Genomic DNA, 24,502 nt, shown 5'->3' with positions numbered 1-24,502 from the left:
AGGATAAACGCTATGTCTATTTCTGCTAGGCGTGTCTTATGGACCCGACAGTGGACTGGTGATGCCGACTCCAAGAGACATATGGAGTTGTTGCCTTACAAGGGTGAGGAATTGTTTGGAGAGGGACTCTCTGACCTCGTCGCTACGGCAGGTAAATCAAATTTTTTGACATATATTCCCTCACAATCTAAGAAAGCGCCTCATTATCAAATGCTGTCCTTTCGTTCCAATAAAAGCAAGAGAGCACGTGGATCGTCCTTTCTTGCCAGAGGTAAGGGCAGAGGGAAAAAGCTGCACAACACAGCTAGTTCCCAGGAACAGAAGTCCTCCCCGGCCTCTGCTAAATCCACCGCATGACGCTGGGGCTCCCCTGAGGGAGTCCGCTCCTGTGGGGGCACGTCTTCGACTGTTCAGCCACGTCTGGGTCCACTCACAGGTGGATCCATGGGCAATAGAAATTGTTTCCCAGGGTTATAAGCTGGAATTCGAAGAGGTGCCTCCTTGCCGGTTTTTCAAATCGGCCCTACCGAAACACCCCCTGGAAAGGGAGATAGTGTTACATGCGATTCACAAATTGTGTCTTCAACAAGTGGTGGTAGAGGTTCCCCTGCTTCAAAGAGGGCAGGGGTACTACTCAACTCTGTTTGTGGTCCCGAAACCGGACAGTTCGGTCAGACCCATTTTAAATTTAAAATCTCTGAACCTTTACTTAAAACGGTTCAAGTTCAAGATGGAATCGCTCAGGGCGGTCATCGCCAGCCTAGAAGGGGGAGATTTTTTGGTATCTCTGGACATAAAGGATGCATACCTGCATGTTCCCATATATCCTCCTCATCAGGCGTACCTGAGATTTGCGGTACAGGATTGTCATTACCAATTTCAGACGTTGCCGTTTGGGCTGTCCACGGCCCCGAGGATTTTCACCAAGGTAATGGCGGAAATGATGGTGCTCCTACGCAAGCAGGGTGTCACAATTATCCCGTACTTGGACGATCTCCTCATAAAAGCGAGATCACGGGAGAAGTTGCTGAACAGCGTATCACTTTCACTGAATGTGTTACAGCGACACGGCTGGATTCTCAATATTCCAAAGTCGCAGCTGAATCCTACAACTCGTCTGCCCTTCTTGGGCATGATTCTGGACACAGACCAGAAGAGGGTTTTTCTTCTGACGGAAAAAGCGCAGGAACTCATGACTCTAGTCATGAACCTGTTGAAACCAAAACAAGTGTCAGTACATCATTGCACTCAAGTTCTGGGAAAGATGGTGGCAACATACGAAGCCATTCCATACGGCAGATTCCATGCAAGGACCTTCCAATGGGACCTATTGGACAAATGGCCCGGGTCGCATCTGCACCTGCATCAGCGGATCACCCTGTCCCCCAGGGCCAGAGTATCTATCCTATGGTGGCTAAACAGTGCTCACCTTCTAGAGGGCCGCAGGTTCGGCATTCAGGACTGGATCCTGGTGACCATGGACGCGAGCCTCCGAGGTTGGGGAGCAGTCACACAGGGAAGAAATTTCCAAGGACTTTGGTCAAGTCAAGAGACTTGTCTTCACATCAACATCCTGGAACTAAGGGCCATATACAACGCCCTACGTCAAGCGGAGATCTTACTTCGCAATCGACCAGTTCTGATCCAGTCAGTCAACATCACCGCAGTAGCTCATGTAAACCGCCAAGGCAGCACAAGGAGCAGAGTGGCAATGGCGGAAGCCACAAGAATTCTTCGCTGGGCGGAGAATCATGTAAGCGCTCTGTCAGCAGTGTTCATTCCGGGAGTGGACAACTAGGAAGCAGACTTCCTCAGCAGACACGATCTGCATCCGGGAGAGTGGGGACTTCATCAGGAAGTCTTCGCGCAGATTGCAAGTCGTTGGGGACTACCCCAAATAGACATGATGGCATCCCGTCTCAACAAAAAGCTACAAAGGTATTGCGCCAGGTCAAGAGACCCTCAGGCAGGCGGTAGCTGTGGACGCCCTAGTGACACCGTGGGTGTTCCAGTCGGTGTATGTGTTTCCTCCTCTTCCTCTCATACCCAAGGTGTTGAGGATAATAAGAAAAAGAGGAGTGAGAACAATTCTCATTGTTCCAGATTGGCCACGAAGGACCTGGTTTCCGGATCTGCAAGAAATGCTCACAGAAGATCCGTGGCCTCTTCCTCTAAGGCAGGACCTGTTACAACAGGGTCCCTGTCTGTTCCAAGACTTACCGCGGCTGCGTTTGACGGCATGGCGGTTAAACGCCAGATCCTAGCGGAAAAGGGTATTCCGGATGAGGTCATTCCTACGCTAATAAAGGCTAGGAAGGCAGTGACGTCTAAACATTATCACCGAATATGGCGAAAATATGTTTCTTGGTGTGAGGCCAGGTATGCTCCTACGGTGGAATTCCATCTAGGCCGTTTTCTTCACTTCCTACAAACTGGAGTGAATTTGGGCCTAAAATTAGGCTCCATTAAAGTTCAAATTTCGGCCTTATCCATTTTCTTTCAAAAGGAATTGGCCTCTTTACCTGAAGTACAGACTTTTGTGAAGGGAGTACTGCATATTCAGCCTCCTTTTGTACCTCCGGTGGCGCCTTGGGACCTTAACGTGGTGTTAAGTTTCCTTAAGTCTCCTTGGTGTGAACCACTGAAAACAGTGGAGTTGAAATATCTCACTTGGAAGGTAGTCATGTTGTTGGCCTTGGCTTCGGCTAGGCGAGTTTCGGAATTGGTGGCTTTATCATATAAAAGCCCCTATCTGGTTTTCCATATGGATAGAGCGGAGTTGCGGACCCGTCCTCAATTCCTACCTAAGGTGGTCTCATTCTTTCATATGAACCAACCTATTGTCGTGCCTGTGGCTACTCGTGACTTGGAGGATTCCGAGTCCCTTGATGTGGTCAGGGCTTTGAAAATTTACGTAGCCAGAACGGCTAGGGATCAGAAAAAACACAAGCACTGTTTGTCCTGTATGCAGCCAACAAAGTTGGCAGCCCTGCTTCAAAGCAGACTATTGCTCGCTGGATCTGTAACACGACCCAGCAGGCGCATTCTACGGCAGGATTGCCGTTGCCAAAATCGGTTAAGGCCCATTCCACTAGGTAGGTGGGCTCGTCTTGGGCGGCTGCCCGAGGGGTCTCAGCACTACAGCTGTGTCGAGCTGCTACTTGGTCGGGGTCAAACACCTTTGCAAAGTTCTATAAGCTTGATACCCTGGCTGAGGAGGACCTCCTGTTTGCTTATTCGGTGCTGCAGAGTCATCCGCACTCTCCCGCCCGTTTGGGAGATTTGGTATAATCCCCATGGTCCTTACGGAGTCCCAGCATCCTCTAGGACGTTAGAGAAAATAAGATTTTAAACCTACCGGTAAATCTTTTTTTCGTAGTCAGTAGAGGATTCTGGGCGCCCGTCCCAAGTGCGGACTACTTCTGCAAGACTTGTATATAGTTATTGCGTACATAAGGGTTATGTTATAGTTTAATCGGTCTTGGACTGATGCTATGTTGTTTTTTCATACTGTTAACTGGGTAGTATATCACAAGTTATACGGTGTGATTGGTGTGGCTGGTATGTATCTTGCCCTTGGACAGTACAAGGAAAGGATTTTTGTAATCCGTCTCCTCTGGGCACAGTTTCTCTGAGGTCTGGAGGAGGGGCATAGAGGGAGGAGCCAGTGCACACCCAGAGTCAAAGTCTTTCTTAAAGTGCCCATGTCTCCTGCAGAGCCTGTCTATCCCCATGGTCCTTACGGAGTCCCAGCATCCTCTACGGACTACGAGAAAAAGATTTACCGGTAGGTTTAAAATCTTATTTTTGCCATAGGTGGGTCTACATGCTACTGGATCACAGATGTTCTTGGTTTTCCACACATGACATCTTGAGTCTAGGCTATTTTTTTGTTGAATCTTAAATGTTAAAGCAAAATTATTTTTAATTTTTTTTAGGACCTAGTTAATTAACTATGTCTTGATATTGTAACAATGTTAAATCCTTTTCCAGTAGTCCATTTGGGGACACTACACTGCTTCCCTTTATGCTTTTGTGTTCTGTTCTTGTTCATGGGTTTTTGTTTCCTACCTGCAGAGACCATTTGTAACCCTCCCAAATTGGAACTTATAAGTAGGCATCCTGGATGTCCGTAGACACTATGGGGTATATGCAATTGCGGTCGAATTCCCGAAATTGTCGAATTTCGGGTATTTTTCGCCAAAAAAAAAAAATTCGTCAATGCAATTCAGTGCTTTCCGTCAAAAAAACGGACTTTCAAAATTCGACTTTTTGAAATTCGACTTTTTGCAAATTCGACTTTTCTGCAATGATACAAGTGCTGCAATTCGACAAAAGCATATTCAATTCAAGTTTGGAAATTCGACAGCAGTGCTTTTAGACAGCAAATTCGTCATTTTCAATCCGCCACACTTTGGAGGGTGAAACCAATAAAAAAATTTTAAAACATGTTTTTTTTGGTGTTTTTTTTCGTGGTAATATCAGATCTATTTAAATTAGAAGGGATTAGGTACTTGGTTTGTCTTTTTGGGAGGCACAAGTATTATTTATATATTTTTAAAAATATTTTTTTTTTTTTTTTTTTTTTTTTTATAGATGGAATGGTGAAATCCCTGAAAAAAATGGCGTGGGGTCCCCCCTCCAAAGCATAACCAGCCTCGGGCTCTTCGAGCTGGTCCTGGTTCTAAAAATGCGGGGAAAAAATTGACAGGGGATCCCCCGTATTTTTAAAACCAGCACCGGGCTCTGCGCCTGGTGCTGGTGCAAAAAATACGGGGGACAAAACGAGTAGGGGTCCCCCGTATTTTTTACACCAGCATCGGGCTCCACTAGCTGGACAGATAATGCCACAGCCGGGGGTCACTTTTATACAGTGCCCTGCGGCCGTGGCATTAAATATCCAACTAGTCACCCCTGGCCGGGGTACCTTGGGGGAGTGGGGACCCCTTCAATCAAGGGGTCCCCCCACCCCAGCCACCCAAGGGCCAGGGGTGAAGCCCGAGGATGTCCCCCCCATCCAAGGGCTGCGGATGGGAGGCTGATAGCCTTGGTAAAATGTCAAGAATATTGTTTTTTCCAGAAGAACTACAAGTCCCAGCAAGCCTCCCCCGCAAGCTGGTACTTTGAGAACCACAAGTACCAGCATGCGGGAGAAAAACGGGCCCGCTGGTACCTGTAGTTCTACTGGAAAAAAAATACCCAAATAAAAACAGGACACACACACCGTGACAGTAAAACTTTATTTCATACGTCGACACACACATACTTACCTGTGTTCACACGCCGACATCGGTCCTCTTCTCCATGTAGAATCCACGGATACCTGAAAAGAAAAGATCAATATACTCACCTCAGCCAGGGTCCAGAGATAAATCCACGTACTTGTTAAAAATAACAAACCGGACACCCGTACCATGCCGGACTGAAAGGGGTCCCATGCTTACACATGGGACCCCTTACCCCGAATGCAGAGAGACCTCTCAGAGTGACAGCTGTCACAGAAAGGTCTCTAAAGCCAATCAGGAAGCGCAACTTCGTTGCGCTCACCTGATTGGCTGTGCGCTGTCTGAACTCAGACAGCGCATCGCACAGCTCCGTCCATTACTTTCAATGGTGGGAACTTAGCGGCTAGCGGTGAGGTCACCCGCCGGTCAGCGGCTGACCGCGGGTAACCCCCGCAGACGGCAAAGTTCTCACCATTGAAAGTAATGGAGAGGCTTTGCGATGCGCTGTCTGACAGCTCAGACAGCGCACAGCCAATCAGGTGAGCGCCACGGAAGTAGCACTTCCTGATTGGCTGAAGGGACTTCAGTGACAGGAGTCACGTGGTGTCCCGGCATTCGGGGGAAAGGGGTCTGATGTGAAAGCATGGGACCCCTTTCAGTCCGGTGGTACGAGTGTTCGTTTTTTTTTTTTTTAACAAGTACGTGGATGTATCTCTGGACGTGGATGTACCTCTGGACGCTGGAAGGTGAGTATAATTTTTTTCACAGGTACCCTCGGATCGTCGGAGACCGTGGCAGTCGGCGTGTCAACATAGGTAAGTATGTGTGTCGGCAGTGTGTAATAAAGTTTTACTGTCACTGTGTCTGTGTACTGTTTTTATTTGGGTATTTTTTCCCCAGTAGAACTACAGGTACCAGCGGGCCCGGTTTTCTCCCGCATGCTGGTACTTGTGGTTCTCCAAGTACCAGCTTGCGGGGGAGGCTTGCTGGGACTTGTAGTACTGCTGGAAAAAACAATATTCTTGTCATTTTTCTCAAGGCTATCAGCCTCCCATCCGCAGCCATTGGATGGGGGGGACAGCCTCTGGCTTCACCCCTGGCCCTTGGGTGGCTGGGGGGGGGACCCCTTGATTGAAGGGTCCCCACTCCCCCAGGGTACCCCGGCCAGGGGTGACTAGTTGGATATTTAATGCCACGGCCGCAGGGCACTGTATAAAAGTGACCCCCGGCTGTGGCATTATCTGTCCAGCTAGTGGAGCCCGATGCTGGTGTAAAAAATACCGGGGACCCCTACTCTTTTTGTCCCCCGTATTTTCTCTGACGTCCTAAGTGGATGCTGGGGACTCCGTCAGGACCATGGGGAATAGCGGCTCCGCAGGAGACAGGGCACAAAAGTAAAAGCTTTAGGATCAGGTGGTGTGCACTGGCTCCTCCCCCTATGACCCTCCTCCAAGCCTCAGTTAGGTTTTTGTGCCCAGCCGAGAAGGTTGCAATCTAGGTGGCTCTCCTAAAGAGCTGCTTAGAGTAAAAGTTTTGTTAGGTGTTTTATTTTCAGTGAGTCCTGCTGGCAACAGGCTCACTGCAACGAGGGACTTAGGGGAGAAGAAGTGAACTCACCTGCGTGCAGGATGGATTGGCTTCTTAGGCTACTGGACACTAGCTCCAGAGGGACGATCACAGGTACAGCCTGGATGGGTCACCGGAGCCGCGCCGCCGACCCCCTTGCAGATGCTGAAGAGAGAAGAGGTCCAGAAATCGGCGGCTGAAGACTTCTCAGTCTTCATGAGGTAGCGCACAGCACTGCAGCTGTGCGCCATTGCTCTCAGCACACTTCACACCAACGGTCACTGAGGGTGCAGGGCGCTGGGGGGGGGGCGCCCTGGGCAGCAATGAAAGTACCTATGCTGGCTAAAAATACATCACATATAGCCTCTGGGGCTATATGGATGTATTTAACCCCTGCCAGGTTGTCAGAAAAACGGGAGAAGAAGCCCGCCGAAAAGGGGGCGGGGCCTATTCTCCTCAGCACACAGCGCCATTTTCCTACACAGCTCCGCTGCTAGGAAGGCTCCCAGGCTCTCCCCTGCACTGCACTACAGAAACAGGGTTAAAACAGAGAGGGGGGGCACTTATTTGGCGATATTATTATATATTAAGATGCTATAAGGGAAAACACTTATATAAGGTTGTCCCTGTATAATTATAGCGTTTTGGTGTGTGCTGGCAAACTCTCCCTCTGTCTCCCCAAAGGGCTAGTGGGGTCCTGTCCTCTATCAGAGCATTCCCTGTGTGTGTGCTGTGTGTCGGTACGTGTGTGTCGACATGTATGAGGACGATGTTGGTGAGGAGGCGGAGCAATTGCCTGTAATGGTGATGTCACTCTCTAGGGAGTCGACACCGGAATGGATGGCTTAATTAGGGAATTACGTGATAATGTCAACACGCTGCAAGGTCGGTTGACGACATGAGACGGCCGGCAAACCAATTAGTACCTGTCCAGGCGTCTCAAACACCGTCAGGGGCTTTAAAACGCCCATTTACCTCAGTCGGTCGACACAGACACGGACACTGACTCCAGTGTCGATGGTGAAGAAACAAACGTATTTTCCATTAGGGCCACACGTTACATGTTAAGGGCAATGAAGGAGGTGTTACATATTTCTGATACTACAAGTACCACAAAAAAGGGTATTATGTGGGGTGTGAAAAAACTACCTGTAGTTTTTCCTGAATCAGATAAATTAAATGAAGTGTGTGATGATGCGTGGGTTTCCCCCGATAGAAAATTATTGGCGTTATACCCTTTCCCGCCAGAAGTTAGGGCGCGTTGGGAAACACCCCTTAGGGTGGATAAGGCGCTCACACGCTTATCAAAACAAGTGGCGTTACCGTCTCCAGATACGGCCGCCCTCAAGGAGCCAGCTGATAGGAGGCTGGAAAATATCCTAAAAAGTATATACACACATACTGGTGTTATACTGCGACCAGCGATCGCCTCAGCCTGGATGTGCAGCGCTGGGGTGGCTTGGTCGGATTCCCTGACTGAAAATATTGATACCCTTGACAGGGACAGTATTTTATTGACTATAGAGCATTTAAAGGATGCATTTCTATATATGCGAGATGCACAGAGGGATATTTGCACTCTGGCATCAAGAGTAAGTGCGATGTCCATATCTGCCAGAAGATGTTTATGGACACGACAGTGGTCAGGTGATGCAGATTCCAAACGGCACATGGAAGTATTGCCGTATAAAGAAAAAGACACCGTCTTTTCAGCCTCAGTCCTTTCGTCCCCATAAGGGCAAGCGGGCAAAAGGCCAGTCATATCTGCCCAGGGATAGAGGAAAGGGAAGAAGACTGCAGCAGGCAGCCCCTTCCCAGGAACAGAAGCCCTCCACCGCTTCTGCCAAGTCCTCAGCATGACGCTGGGGCCGTACAAGCGGACTCAGGTGCGGTGGGGGGTCGTCTCAAGAGTTTCAGCGCGCAGTGGGCTCACTCGCAAGTGGACCCCTGGATCCTACAAGTAGTATCCCAGGGGTACAGATTGGAAATTCGAGACGTCTCCCCCTCGCAGGTTCCTGAGGTCTGCTTTACCAACGTCTCCCTCCGACAGGGAGGCAGTATTGGAAACAATTCACAAGCTGTATTCCCAGCAGGTGATAATCAAAGTACCCCTCCTACAACAAGGAAAGGAGTATTATTCCACACTATATTGTGGTACTGAAGCCAGACGGCTCGGTGAGACCTATTCTAAATCTGAAATCTTTGAACACTTACATACAAAGGTTCAAATCAAGATGGAGTCACTCAGAGCAGTGATAGAGAACCAGGAAGAAGGGGACTATATGGTGTCCCTGGACATCAAGGATGCTTACCTCCATGTCCCAATTTGCCCTTCTCACCAAGGGTACCTCAGGTTCGTGGTACAGAACTGTCACTATCAGTTTCAGACGCTGCCGTTTGGATTGTCCACGGCACCCCGGGTCTTTACCAAGGTAATGGCCGAAATGATGATCCTTCTTCAAAGAAAAGGCGTCTTATTTATCCCTTACTTGGACGATCTCCTGATAAGGGCAAGGTCCAGAGAACAGTTGGAGGTCGGAGTAGCACTATCTCAAGTAGTTCTACGACAGCACGGGTGGATTCTAAATATTCCAAAATCGCAGCTGTTTCCGACGACACGTCTGCTGTTCCTAGGGATGTTTCTGGACACAGTCCAGAAAAAGGTGTTTCTCCCGGAGGAGAAAGCCAGGGAGTTATCCGAGCTAGTCAGAAACCTCCTAAAACCAGGCCAAGTGTCAGTGCATCAATGCACAAGAGTCCTGGGAAAAATGGTGGCTTCTTACGAAGCGATTCCATTCGGCAGATTTCACGCAAGAATTTTTCAGTGGGATCTGCTGGACGAATGGTCCGGATCGCATCTTCAGATGCATCAGCGGATAATCCTGTCTCCAAGGACAAGGGTGTCTCTTCTGTGGTGGCTGCAGAGTGCTCATCTACTAGAGGGCAGCACATTCGGCATTCAGGACTGGGTTCTGGTGACCACGGATGCCAGCCTGAGAGGCTGGGGAGCAGTCACACAGGGAAGAAATTTCCAAGGAGTGTTGTCAAGTCTGGAGACTTCTCTCCACATAAATATACTGGAGCTAAGGGCAATTTACAATGCTCTGAGCCTAGGAAGACCTCTGCTTCAAAGTCAACCGGTGCTGATCCAGTCGGACAACATCACGGCAGTCGCCCACGTAAACAGACAGGGCGGCACAAGAAGCAGGAGGGCAATGGCAGCAAGGATTCTTCGCTAGGCGAAAAATCATGTGATAACACTGTCAGCGGTGTTCATTCCGGGAGTGGACAACTGGGAAGCAGACTTCCTCAGCAGGAACGACCTCCACCCGGGAGAGTGGGGACTTCATCTGGAAGTCTTCCACATGATTGTGAACCGTTGGGATAGACCAAAGGTGGACATGATGGCGTCCCGTCTGAACAAAAAACTGGACAGGTATTGCGCCAGGTCAAGAGACCCTCAGGCAATAGCTGGGACGCTCTGGTAACACCGTGGGTGTACCAGTCGGTGTATGTGTTCCCTCCTCTGCCTCTCATACCCAAGGTACTGAGAATTATAAGACGGAGAGGAGTAAGAACTATACTCGTGGCTCCGGATTGGCCAAGAAGGACTTGGTACCCGGAACTTCAAGAGATACTAAGAAGGGACTTGTTTCAGCAAGGATCATGTCTGTTCCAAGACTTACCGCGGCTGCGTTTGACGGCATGGCGGTTGAACGCCGGATCCTAAGGGAAAAAGGCATTCCGGAAGAGGTCATCCCTACCCTGGTCAGAGCCAGGAAGGAGGTGACCGCACAACATTATCACCGCATTTGGCGAAAATATGTTGCATGGTGTGAGGCCAGGAAGGCCCCCACGGAGGAATTTCAACTCGGTCGATTCCTGCATTTCCTACAAACAGGAGTGTCTATGGGCCTCAAATTGGGGTCCATTAAGGTTCAAATTTCGGCCCTGTCGATTTTTTTCCAGAAAGAATTGGCTTCAGTTCCTGGAGTCCAGAAGTTTGTCAAGGGAGTACTGCATATACAACCCCCTTTTGTGCCTCCAGTGGCACTGTGGGATCTCAACGTAGTTCTGGGATTCCTCAAATCACATTGGTTTAAACCGCTCAAATCTGTGGATTTGAAATATCTCACATGGAAAGTGACCATGCTGTTGGCCCTGGCCTCGGCCAGGCGAGTGTCAGAATTGGCGGCTTTGTCTCACAAAAGCCCATATCTGATTGTCCATTCGGACAGGGCAGAGCTGCGAACTCGTCCCCAGTTTCTCCCTAAGGTGGTGTCAGCGTTTCACCTGAACCAGCTTATTGTGGTACCTGCGGCTACTAGGGACTTGGAGGACTCCAAGTTGCTAGATGTTGTCAGGGCCCTGAAAATATAGGTTTCCAGGACGGCTGGAGTCAGGAAAACTGACTTGCTGTTATCCTGTATGCACCCAACAAACTGGGTGCTCTTGCTTCTAAGCAGACGATTGCTAGTTGGATGTGTAGTACAATTCAGCTTGCACATTCTGTGGCAGGCCTGCCACAGCCAAAATATGTAAATGCCCATTCCACAAGGAAGGTGGGCTCATCTTGGGCGGCTGCCCGAGGGGTCTCGGCTTTACAACTTTGCCGAGCTGCTACTTGGTCAGGGGCAAACACGTTTGAAAAATTCTACAAATTTGATACCCTGGCTGAGGAGGACCTGGAGTTCTCTCATTCGGTGCTGCAGAGTCATCCGCACTCTCCCGCCCGTTTGGGAGCTTTGGTATAATCCCCATGGTCCTGACGGAGTCCCCAGCATCCACTTAGGACGTCAGAGAAAATAAGAATTTACTTACCGATAATTCTATTTCTCGTAGTCCGTAGTGGATGCTGGGCGCCCATCCCAAGTGCGGATTGTCTGCAATACTTGTACATAGTTATTGTTACAAAAATCGGGTTATTATTGTTGTGAGCCATCTTTTCAGAGGCTCCGCTGTTATCATGCTGTTAACTGGGTTCAGATCACAGGTTGTACAGTGTGATTGGTGTGGCTGGTATGAGTCTTACCCGGGATTCAAAATCCTTCCTTATTGTGTACGCTCGTCCGGGCACAGTATCCTAACTGAGGCTTGGAGGAGGGTCATAGGGGGAGGAGCCAGTGCACACCACCTGATCCTAAAGCTTTTACTTTTGTGCCCTGTCTCCTGCGGAGCCGCAATTCCCCATGGTCCTGACGGAGTCCCCAGCATCCACTACGGACTACGAGAAATAGAATTATCGGTAAGTAAATTCTTATTTTTTGCACCAGCACCAGGCGCAGAGCCCGGTGCTGGTTTTAAAAATACGTGGGATCCTTGCCCAATTTTTCCCCGCATTTTTAGAACCATGACCAGCTCGAAGAGCCCGAGGCTGGTCATGCTTTGAAGGGGGGACCCCACGCCATTTTTTTTACGGGTTTTTCCCGTTTTTTAAATCGCGGCAAAATCCGGCAAATCGGCCGTTTTTCGCCCGCGGGACTGTCGAATCCGTTTTTCATTGAATATGGTGAATTCCGGCAGCCACCTGCCGGAATTCACCTGTCGAATTGTGTCGAATTAAAAAACGGCGATAATTTGCTGCGATTCGCCGTGAATTGCATATACCCCTATAAATTTGCCCCTTTCTATGTTATGACTGCAAGGACTCCATTTTAAGCCTGATTCTGAATTGATTGAAAGAAACACCCTGGTTTCTGGCATCAAAATGATCTAAGTATAAACCCAAACCTTCCTGCTGTTCTTGGAATTATGTAACTACTCCTACGGGAAGAAGGGCCTGAATGGACCCTCTTAAGACAAAACTGTTTGTTTTGATTCTGGGATGACTTGTAGTGAAACATCCCTGGGCAGCAACTTCAGGAGATATATCTTGTTTCCCTCTCTCCCTGTCCTCTCTGTTGAAATTGGACCACTTGTCAAAGAAATGCCCCCGCCCTTCCACCAACAAGGGGTGGGGGTGCAAGGGTTATAACTACAGCAGATGTTTTAACTAAATTTGTTGGCCCCAACGGTTTCTTATTTTTAGTTCCTTGCAGTTAAGGCATGCTTCTCTGGTGTTTGTCCATGTGATGCTGTTGCTTGAACTTACTTCTTGGAGCAATGTTTTTTTGACCCATATCTCATAGGATGCACTTTATATGGGCTTTTTATGAAGACTCTGCCAGCAACCAATGCAAACAATGGGGGCAATTCAATTATTTTATCAGATGCCCATTAGTATTGATGCACCCAAAAACACTGTGTTTAGCTGCTCAAAGCGGCTAAACACCTCTGAATTCCTGGTTAAGTTGCCCAAACCACAGACTATTTGCACATTTCTTCTCACCACCTCAGAAGGCTGCAAGAAAAAAATGTCTCTCACGGCTAATGGGCTCATGATCAGAGCAACAATTGAATTGCTATTTAGGACACCCAGTAGTTAAGGCACCCAATAAAACAACTGAAATACCCCCACTGTGTTTAGTGGTGTAGGGATATTACTGGGCTCGGTGAGGATAATTGAAAGAAGGGGATAAGTATACATTAGGAAAGTAATCTGCTCCAGTCACTGCATGTTTTCTGTTGCAGTGATTTACATACATTTCTTTCAAGACCCTTAAACAAACTACCTCCTGGAAAGGCAAAAGATAAAATCTCTGTAAAATATGCTGACACAATTTCTTATTCTCCAATATTTGTCACTTTATAAGTCCTTGTAAAGGGCATACTCTATGTTGATGAGACCATGGTGCATTTGACAACTTTAGTAGATGATTATGATGCAGGATATAATGGGGGATATCCTATTAGCTAAGGTAAAACATTGGGTGCGAAAAACATATTTTTTTTGCGATTTTTCCCGATGTTTCACCAAATTTTTTTTTTTACAGGCTATCCAGATTGATCACCTGTAAGAAAAAATGCCCTTTCTCCCGAAAACACACAGGTTTAGTGAAACCTGTGTGTTTTCGGTAGAAACATCCCCGTTTTCACACGAAAACAGGGCTGTTTCTGGGGATTTGGTTTCGCCTGCCTGAGGCAGGCAAAACAAAATCCCAGACGACCGGTGAAACCTGCAGCGTCCCCGTCCTCCTGCTTATGACGCGGATGCTGTGTGGCAGCTGGCTGGGGGAAGCTGCCGGGTGACTGCTGCTGGGGATCCGTGTGCGGCTGCGGTGTCCCCATCCTTCTGATAACGTGGGTGCTGTGTGGCCGCTGGCTGGGGAAGCTCCCGGGTGACTGAAGCTGGGGATCTGTGTGTGGCGCTGTGCCCGTGTCTCTCGCGGGCAGTCGGCGGCGGCACGCTGCGCGAGAGTTGTCAGGAGCCGGCACCCGGTGCAGCGTCAGGTGGCCCCCGATAAACCACTTATCGGGGGTAATAGGATAGCCCCCTGTGGGACAATTAGCCCCGGTAAATTACCGGGGCTAATTGGATATCCCCCAATGTATTTTAAAGTAGATTACAAATTTGTAGCTAAAAGCTTGAATGTCTCACTAATACTTATATATTTTTTTTTCTCCTTTAGAAAATTATTTTATGGAATAAATGAAATTGCTGTTAAAGTGCCTTCTCTTTTTAAGCTTCTGGTTAAGGAGGTAAGTGGAATAATTAATCATACTGTATAAGATGGGAAGGCTGGCTAGTCACACTTTAAATGCTTACAGCAAACTAGCACCTTTCTGAACTTTGTGTGGGAAATGTACGGTTGGTTCAGGGCTGTATAATTTATATCTAATATTTGGTCCAGTGATTATTATAATTTTTTGATCCACACATCTATTGTATTATGTCTTTCAGGGCAGGTAGGGAAAAGTTGCAAAAACAAAAAATCTTTTCCATGATCTTCACGCACAGTTACTTTCATATGTGCTACATCCAAGGTTTCACCTAGTTTTAGTAGTTTTAACGTGTAAATATTAGTTTTGCTCTTTCACCCATATATTATACCAGCACTGCACACGGATCCGGTATGCTATACCGGCAGACGGGATGCCGGCTGTCAGTATACCGACAGCGGCATCCCTTCTGCTGTAATCCCGGTAGCAGCATCCCGTCTGCCGGAATCCTTTCAGCGAGTTCACTCGCAGGCTTGCTGCACTCGCCACACGTTTTTGCCCAGCGTGCGATCAGGCCTGAACTGCACATGCGTATGCACAGCAATGCACAGGCGCGATGGACCGCAGCAACGGGGATCGCAGGTCAGCGTCAGGTTTTGTGTGAAGGAACCGTTCGCACGGGTGTTCGCAAAGAGATTGACAGGAAGAGGGAGTTTGTGGGTGGCAACTGACCGTTTTCAAAGAGTGTCTGGAAACACGTAGGTGTATCCAAGCGTTGGAAGGGAGGGTTTCTGACGTCAAATTCGGTCCCGGACAGGCTGAAGTGATCGCAGCGGCTGAGTAAGTCCTGGGCTGCGCAGAGACTGCACAAAATCAGTTTGTGCAGCTCTGCTACACATGCGATCGCACACTTGCACAGCTAAAATATACTCCCACTGCAGGCAGCAACTATCCGAACGCTGGGCTGCAAAAATCGCTGCCCAGCATCAGATCTGAATTGCCCCCTAAGCTAATAGTGAATTAATTACTCTATTTAGGATCAGTATTTTTTGTCTCTAAGGAATCTGTGAATCTCAGTTTGCTGATGGTGTACTAAGTATTAAAGATTAGTATTTCTGTCACAATAGAATTGGTTAAGAGAAGCAGATTAAGATGATAAATTCCCATCTGTGGCGTGCTAGACGAGGCTATTTGGCGGGAATTAAGGAGAGGCGTAAATGGAAACATCTGCATGCATTCAAAATGTACTAATGTACATTAATGTAAAATGTAATGTGACACAGTATAACGTGAAATCCACAATATCACTTTGTACCTGGGGATATTATTTATTGTAGTCAATTATAGAATGAATGCAGTCCAATGCTCTGTGGAGTGACAGTAATATCATGCAGATCACTATATGGAAAAGCATTTGGTCCGTTTAGTTGTGTACATGACCTGTAATATTGTGTTGTTTTTCTCTGTTTTCTTTATATATGCATTTTTTTTTGCTTTCAGGTTCTCAATCCTTTTTACATTTTTCAACTATTCAGTGTTATATTGTGGAGCACAGACGAATATTACTACTATGCAGCAGCTATTGTGTTAATGTCTGTGATATCCATTATCAGTTCTTTGTACACCATTAAAAAGGTAAACCTTTTGTGTCATGTTTGGATTTGTATTAGAAACAGTTGCATGACTTTGATTATGTTGATATTACCATATCTGTGACTTCAGCTTAATGTTGTCAGTTAGGGGGATTCAGTTAGGCCCAATCATTTTTCAGGGTATTTTTTTTTTTCTAATTTTGCAATTTAATTTTTATTTCTCACAATTCAATTATCCACCGTTTTTTGTATGCAAAATATTATCTATTTTCTGGCGAAAAAACACGGTTTAATTGGGCGTCTGAGCTATTCAATTGTTTCTCCAATCAGATGCCCTCCGGAAGTGCGAGAATTGTTTTTTTTCTAAAAGTCCGTAATGTGGCAGCCCAAACCCAGACTTTGGAATCCCACTCAAGCTCTTTAGATGGGTTTAGCTGCTTTGCTCGGCTAAACCCAGAGCTGTCAGGCGCATTAACTACTAATGGGCATCTGATCGGAGAAACAATTGAAAAGCTCTGATAGACACCCACTAGTGTAGCCTCACAGCAGGGAATGTGCGCTACAATTAAATCGGCCCCGTAGAATCCGTGATAAGTACGTGGACCTATGGGTTTGGTTTTTTTATCGAGGAAGTATATAAATCAACTTTTCTCTTACGTCCTAGAGGATGCTGGGGACTCCAAAAGGACCATGGGGTATAGACGGATCCGCAGGAGCCTGGACACACTATAAAGACTTAAACTGGGTGTGAACTGGCTCCTCCATCTATGCCCCTCCTCCAGACCTCAGTTAGACTTTGTGCCCAGGAGTGACTGGATGCACACTAGGGGAGCTCTACAGAGTTTCTCTAGAAAGACTTTTGTTAGATTTTTTTATTTTCAGGGAGACCTGCTGGCTACAGGCTCCCTGTATCGTGGGACTGAGGGGAGAGAAGTCAGACCTACTTCTGCTTAGTTAAGGACTCTGCTTCTTAGGCTACTGGACACCATTAGCTCCAGAGGGTTCGATCACTTGGTTCGCCTAGCTGCTTGTTCCCGGAGCCGCGCCGTCACCCCCCTCACAGAAGCCAGAAGAAAGAAGCCGGGTGAGTATTAGAAGAAAAGAAGACTTCAGTGACGGCAGAAGACTTCAGTAACGGAGGTAACACGCAGCGGTCGCGCTGTGCTCCATGCTCCCACACACTTCACCAACGGCACTCACAGGGTGCAGGGCGCTGGGGGGGGGCGCCCTGGGCAGCAAGTTACTGTAAGTTGTTAAATCTGGCATATATACATGTTAGGTGCCTGGGCACCGTTTCCGATACCCCCGCCAGATAACGCAACGGCCACACTGCGCGCCATTGCTCCCACACGCCGATGGTGGTTTCAAGGGTGCAGGGCGCTGGGGGGGAGCGACCTGGGCAGCATACTGCTGAGGATCGTTGTTTTTACGAGGGCAGGCATCCTCGGGGCCCCGATACCTATACGATACCCCCGGCATTTAGCAGCGGTAGCGCTGCTTGCCAGTGATCCCATACACGCCAGCGGCTGGTTGGGTGCAGGGCGCTGGGGGGGGGGCGCCCTGGACAGCAATTTAGATGTGTTTGGTGAATGTATATAGTGCCTAGTCACTATATACAGCCCTCTGCCTGCATATTATACTTTTTTATAATGGGCTGAAGCGTGCCGAAAAGAGGCGGGGCTTACCCCTCACAGCAGTGTTCAGCGCCATTTTTCTGTCTGTCCCCACCAAAATGGTGTTACAGTCCAAACGAGGGTGGGCATAGAGTTTTTAGTGATATATTTAAGGATATCTATAACACTATTTGTTTGGAGATGGCCATATAAGCATGGTTGTGCATATTTCTGTGTGAGTTTGGGGTCACTGTCGACATCGCCGACACCTGTTGGTACTGGATATAGTCAACGGGTCGGTAGTTGTTTGCTTGCCATAAGTACACACTGTATGGGAGTCACAGTAGTATGGGGGTGGCCCTGTCGGCACCAACTATTATTACGGGGTGTAAATTAACATGCGGTAACTGCCTGAGGCCTGTATATATGTATATTATATGTATGGTGTGGTTCCGTGAGCCTGTAACTCGAACACTGACATGGGAGTGTTATTGATATTATTTATATATATATACTCCCCTCGGACCCCTCAGGGGCGCAATAATGTTATTTTTGCCTCGGTTACTACTTCCTGCTGTCGACGAATACTAGGTTTCTGTCGACCATAACGTTCCTGGTAGATCCACAAGTGGGGCGTATTAGTACATGATTATTACATTATGTATATTCATGAATGCTGAAGTAATAGTATTCTTTTTCATGTGCTGGTCGCTCTGTAGATTAAGCTCTACGTCGGCAGTGACGAGTTGGTCTTCAGTCCTCTCAAGGAGTACGAAGGTTTATTCTTTCCCCGACAAGGTGAGAATACTGTGGAAGTCAACTCCTGGTCGACAGGGGCCATGTCAGAAAGGATCGTATACAGGAAGCTAAGTGATATTTTATTCCTATACTTTGACCCTGTTTACATTACATGCACATGCGGGAGTGTTTATATTCGGTAGGGCGTCCGATAGAATTTACCTAAAGTGTGTAAGGTTGGTTTCTCCTGTTGGTGGTTCTTATACCATTACGGCAGCTGCCGTGGGTATACAGGAGGGTGGCCGGGGAAATGCTGAGGTTGTCTCCGGGAGATACTGGAGTTTTTCCCTGGGACGGTGTATCACTGTTGGGGGATACCTCGGCTCAGTTAATCCCGGGGCATGCTGCTGGTGATTCTAACTTCGTGAGTTAGTCTCCTTCACAAGGGTTGGTGACGCATTCTTTAGTGGGATGTAGTCGTTTTAACCAGTTCGATTCCGTTCTTTTTCCTTTTCTGTACTGACCGTGGAAGGTGTAAAAGGTAAGGTTTCTGCAACCTTGTTCGGTTCGCAGAACGGGATGTCGTTGTCTGTTTCTACCACATACATTACATGTCATGGGGTCTACCTGGCTGGAGGCCACCTTGGTGCGATCTCGTCTATTACGTGTCAGTCCGGGAATAGACTAGGAACTGTGAGTTACTTATAGAATCCTAGGGGGACTTTCTGGTGTGACAGAGGGTTCCCCTCACTGATTTTTCTATTAGATCTTGCTGTTCTCCTAGGGAAGGGGAGGTGGCATGCAGCGCCATACCAGAGGTGCGTAAGGTTCAGGGCATTGTCCTGATGTCCCTGATATAAAAACAGAAAAAGAAAGACAAAGATTTCTCCTTATGATGTTGGACTACGGATGGAACCTCTCCGACGAGGGAGCTCCACCACGTCATGATAGAAAAGGGGTTCAAGGCGTTTTTCTCCGCATTCAGGTTACCTGGATGGGTACTCAGGAATGTCTTGGCCATTTCACCGGAGTGATCGCAGTAGGATGGTATTTTTTCCATAGTAAGAGCCATCGTTATTCTGTAGGGGGGCACTCTCCTGATTAAGGCGAGGTCAAGCCATAAGTGATGTAAATTGTCGTTTTCTCTCTGACTATTCTTCGACACAGGGGAAGCCTGTTATTCCCAATGGCACAGACGTCGGAGGTGGGTATCAGAGTAGGTACGGAAAGGTTGAGGTTCTGTGTGTTCCAGTGGTCCGTAGTCGGAGGATCCGGAGTCGGATCAGATTTAGAGAGAGGCTTTTTTTGGTGAGCTGGTCAAATGCCAGAGTGGTTTTCACGAGACCAGTTAGGAAGGTGGCCCGGGTCTCCCCTACACATGCGCTGGAATATAATCCTAATAGCCAGGATATCGCTCCTGTGGTGTTTGCTCTGTTCTCACCTCATAGAGGGACGAAGGTTCGGAATCCAGGATGAGATCCTGGTGTCCGTGCATGCAGATCTCCAAGACTGGGGAGCAGTCCTTGCAAGGGAAGTATTTCCAGAGGAAAAGGTCAAGCTGAGAAGCTTGTCTGCATTACGCCTTCTTGAGTTAAGAGATATTTCAATGAATATATGCTTCGTGATCTGCCCGTGTTAATTCTGTCGGATGGCTTGACAGCAGTGGTGTATGTAAGCCGCGAGGGCGGAACGAGGAGAAAAGCGGCGATGGCAGAAGCCAAGAAGTTTTCCGCTGGGTGGAAATACTGGTAAACGCTATATTAGTAGTTTTCGTTCCGGAGGTGAACGACAGTGAAATAGATTCCTCTGCAGACGCGATCGCCATCCGGGAGAAATATGGTCGTCATCGAGAAGTTTTCTCTGAAGTGTCAGGTCTTTGAGGAGTGCCTCAGGTGGACATGTTGGCGTCTCGCCCCAAAGAGGGTTCTCAGGGATATTGTTCCGGGTCAGGGGACACTCATGCTATAGCAGTGGACGTCCTCGGGACACCTTTGGTGTTTCAGTCGGTCTATGTATCCCCCCTGTTTTCACTTTTCAGACGGTGATAATCGTAAGAAGAACAAAGGTTCATACGATCTTCATTGTTCCGGTCTAACCAAGGAGCGCGTGGTATCCAGTTCTTCAAGATTTACTCGTAGAAGATCCATAACCTTTCCTCTACGTGAGGAACTGTTACAGAATGATCCGGGCGTGTATCAAGACTTACCGAGGATGCGTTTGACGGCATGGCGGTTGAACGCCATATCCTGACCAGAAAGTGTATTCCCAGGTGAAGTCTTTCCCACACTACTTCAGGCTGAAAAGAAGTAACGGCAAGGTCTTACCACCGTGTTTGGAGAAAATAGGTGTCTTGGTGTGAATCCAAGATGGCTACTACGGAAGATTTTTCCCTGGGTTGTTCTCCATTATTTTTTGGAAAGCAGGTGTGGGTGCAGGCTTAAAGTTAGGCTCCTTTTAAGTGCGAAGTTTTGGCCTTATAAATTTTCTTTCAAGTAGGAATTGGCAACCTTTACGGAAGTTCGGACCTTCGTGAAAGGAGTACAGCACATCCAACCTCCATTTGTGCCCACGTTGGCACCGTGGGACCTGGACGTGGTGTTGCGTTTTCATGTGTCACACTGTTTGGAACCTTTGTGAAAGGTTGGGTTGAAATTTCTCTCTTGGAAAGTGGTCATGCTATTGGCTTTGGTGTCCGCAAGGCGGATGTCGGAGGTAACTGCTTTGTCTCACAAGAGTCCTGTTTGATCTTCCATGTGGATAGAGCGGAATTGGGAACTTTGTTAATAGTTCTGCCAAGAGTGGTTGCTGGGTTTCGCAGAAATCAGCCTGTTTTGATCCCGGTGGTTACTTAGGCATTAGCTGATTCAAAGTATCTCGATGTAATCAGGGCATTGAAAATTTAAGTCGCCATTTTGGCTCAGGACGCCTGCGTCTATGCAGTTTGTTACACGTTGGATCTGTGATACGATTCGACGTGCTCGTTCTACAGCTGGATTGCCATTACAGAAGTCGGTGGAGACCCATTCTACTAGGAAGGTGGGCTCATCTTGGGCGGCTGCCCGAGGGGTCTCGGCACTTCAACTTTGCCGAGCAGCTACGTGGTCGGGTTCAAACACTTTGCTAAGTTTACGAGTTTGATACCCTGGCTGAGGAGGACCTCGTGTTTGCTCAATCGGTGCTGCAGAGTCGTACGCACTCCCGCCCGGTCTGGAGCTTTGGTATAGACCCCATGGTCCTTTTGGAGTCCCCAGCATCCTCTAGGACGTATGAGAAAATAGGATTTTAATACCTACCGGTAAATCCTTTTCTCCTAGTCCGTAGAGGATGCTGGGCGCCTGTCCCAGTGCGTACTGTCTCTGCAGTAATTGGTTATGGTTACATTCTTGGGGTGTTTCTTTTCTGTCGGCTATTGCTGGCGTTGTGCATGCCAGGGCGTGCGGTGTATTATTATTGGTTGTGTTGACACACAGGTTGTGTTACCTATTCTCAGCATATGGCTGTATGTGTTTCATACCGTGGGCTGGTATTCAGTTGAATGCCATGCTTTGCAGTATGTTTGTGGTGTGAGCTGGTATAACACTCACTGTGTTAAATTAAACAAAAAAAAAAAAAAAAAAAAATTCTTGCCTCGAAATGTCCGTCTCTCCTGGGCACAGTTTTCTAACTGAGGTCTGGAGGAGGGGCATAGAGGGAGGAGCCAGTTCACACCCAGTTTAAGTCTTTATAGTGTGCCCAAGCTCCTGCGGATCCGTCTATACCCCATGGTCCTTTTGGAGTCCCCAGCATCCTCTACGGACTAGGAGAAAAGGATTTACCGGTAGGTATTAAAATCCTATTATTTTTTCAATCCGGTTACATGATAAAGTAGCTAGTGTTTGACTTGTCATATGACACGTGTGCTGAAATCACCTAATGCATTACTAGCACTGACTTATTCATGTCTGTGCCTTTCTTTACACAGCAATATATCATGCTACACGACATGGTTGCAGCTCACAGTATTCTCAGAGTCACTGTGTGCCGAGCAAATAAAGGTAAATCATTTATGGTGTTCGTTTTATAACGGGAGGTTTGGTCTGAAGGTTAATTACTCTTGTATGTCTAAAAACTGTATTAAATTAATGCCATTATTTAATCTGTTTTCATATTGTTACATTTTACTATTTTATGTGATTATAGCTTTTTTAAGAATCTGTTCGTGGCCCCCTTTACCAGTTTGCTCAAAGTTATGGACTAAAACCTTCTATTTAAAAATACAAATCACCAAGTCACATAAGCCTGAGTAAAAGAATAAAGTTTGGTATACCAGTCTACATAACATTTTAACATGTTATAATAAAGTGCTTTGTAAATGATGCAATCATGATCCCTACCACGTGTAATAAGATGCTCCCTAGCTTTGAAATCTTTAAACGCTGTATGAAAATCCACCTTTTTACTAAGCCATACCCTACTTCCACCCATATTACCCACACTGTTACACCCCCTGCTATTCCAGTTGCCACACTTCTCATGGCTTGGCTCTACCCTTTTCCCACTAGATTGTAAACGCTCTCATGACCAGATGTGTGATTTACAACAAATGAATAATCTCCTATCTTACATATTCAGAGGTAGAAGAAATCCTGTCAACAGACCTTGTACCTGGGGATATTATGCTAATCCCACCTAATGGGACCATTATGCCATGTGATGCCGTCCTGATTAGTGGCACCTGCATTGTGAATGAAAGCATGTTGACAGGTAACTGATATGGAAATGGAGGCATGTTGACTGGTAACGGGTATGTAAATGGAAGCATTTTGGTATGTACGTAGTATTTAAATAGAAGCATGTCAGCATGTACTTGATGTGCAAATGGAAATATATCGACAGGTAACTAAATTGTAAATGTTGAGCAGTATATATATTGTATGTGAAGGTATGTTGATAAGTTACTAGAGTGTAAATGGAAGCTTGATAACAGGTAACTAGCGTGTAAATGGATGTATACAGGCGGGTAACTAGAGTGTAAATGGATTATGGAGGTGGGTAACTAGAATATAAATGGATGTATGGAGGTGGGTAACTAGAGTGTAAATGGATGTATGGAGGCAGGTAACTAGAGTGTAAATGGATGTATACAGGCGGGTAACTAGAGTATAAATGGATTATGGAGGTGGGTAACTAGAATATAAATGGATGTATGGAGGCAGGTAACTAGAGTGTAAATGGATGTATACAGGCGGGTAACTAGAGTGTAAATGGATTATGGAGGTGGGTAACTAGAGTGTAAATGGATGTATGGAGGCAGGTAACTAGAGTGTAAATGGATTATGGAGGCAGGTAACTAGAGTGTAAATGGATTATGGAGGTGGGTAACTAGAGTGTAAATGGATTATGGAGGTGGGTAACTAGAGTGTAAATGGATGTATGGAGGTGGGTAACTAGAGTGTAAATGGATTATGGAGGTGGGTAACTAGAATGTAAATGGATGTATGGAGGCGGGTAACTAGAGTGTAAATGGAGGTATGGAGGTGGGTAACTAGAGTGTAAATGGATGTGTGGAGGTGGGTAACTAGAGTGTAAATGGATGATGTATGGAGGTGGGTAACTAGAGTGTAAATGGATGTATGGAGGTGGGTAACTAGAGTGTAAATGGATTATGGAGGTGGGTAACTAGAATGTAAATGGATGTATGGAGGCGGGTAACTAGAGTGTAAATGGATGTATGGAGGTGGGTAACTAGAGTGTAAATGGATGTATACAGGCGGGTAACTAGAGTGTAAATGGATTATGGAGGTGGGTAACTAGAATATAAATGGATGTATGGAGGCAGGTAACTAGAGTGTAAATGGATGTATACAGGCGGGTAACTAGAGTGTAAATGGATTATGGAGGTGGGTAACTAGAGTGTAAATGGATGTATGGAGGCAGGTAACTAGAGTGTAAATGGATTATGGAGGCAGTATGGAGGCAGGTAACTAGAGTGTAAATGGATTATGGAGGTGGGTAACTAGAGTGTAAATGGATTATGGAGGTGGGTAACTAGAGTGTAAATGGATGTATGGAGGTGGGTAACTAGAGTGTAAATGGATTATGGAGGTGGGTAACTAGAATGTAAATGGATGTATGGAGGCGGGTAACTAGAGTGTAAATGGATGTATGGAGGTGGGTAACTAGAGTGTAAATGGATGTGTGGAGGTGGGTAACTAGAGTGTAAATGGATGATGTATGGAGGTGGGTAACT

At 47.0% G+C, this 24,502-nt stretch overlaps 1 protein-coding gene across 2 annotated transcripts in view; it reads left to right on the top strand.

Annotated features, from left to right (window-relative positions):
• ATP13A3 (ATPase 13A3) overlaps positions 1 to 24,502 on the top strand; it is a 326,626-nt gene that overhangs the window by 179,261 nt on the left and 122,863 nt on the right. For both annotated transcript variants that reach the window (XM_063916425.1, XM_063916424.1), the window contains exons 7-10: positions 14,300 to 14,369; positions 15,831 to 15,965; positions 22,235 to 22,307; positions 22,885 to 23,016. In XM_063916425.1, coding sequence (XP_063772495.1) covers positions 14,300 to 14,369; positions 15,831 to 15,965; positions 22,235 to 22,307; positions 22,885 to 23,016 — 410 coding nt within the window. The remainder of the gene's footprint in view (positions 1 to 14,299; positions 14,370 to 15,830; positions 15,966 to 22,234; positions 22,308 to 22,884; positions 23,017 to 24,502) is intronic.

The sequence above is a fragment of the Pseudophryne corroboree genome, chromosome 4 (assembly GCF_028390025.1).
Source record: "Pseudophryne corroboree isolate aPseCor3 chromosome 4, aPseCor3.hap2, whole genome shotgun sequence".
Lineage (NCBI taxonomy): Eukaryota > Metazoa > Chordata > Amphibia > Anura > Myobatrachidae > Pseudophryne > Pseudophryne corroboree.
This window is presented reverse-complemented; position numbering and strand designations above follow the sequence as displayed.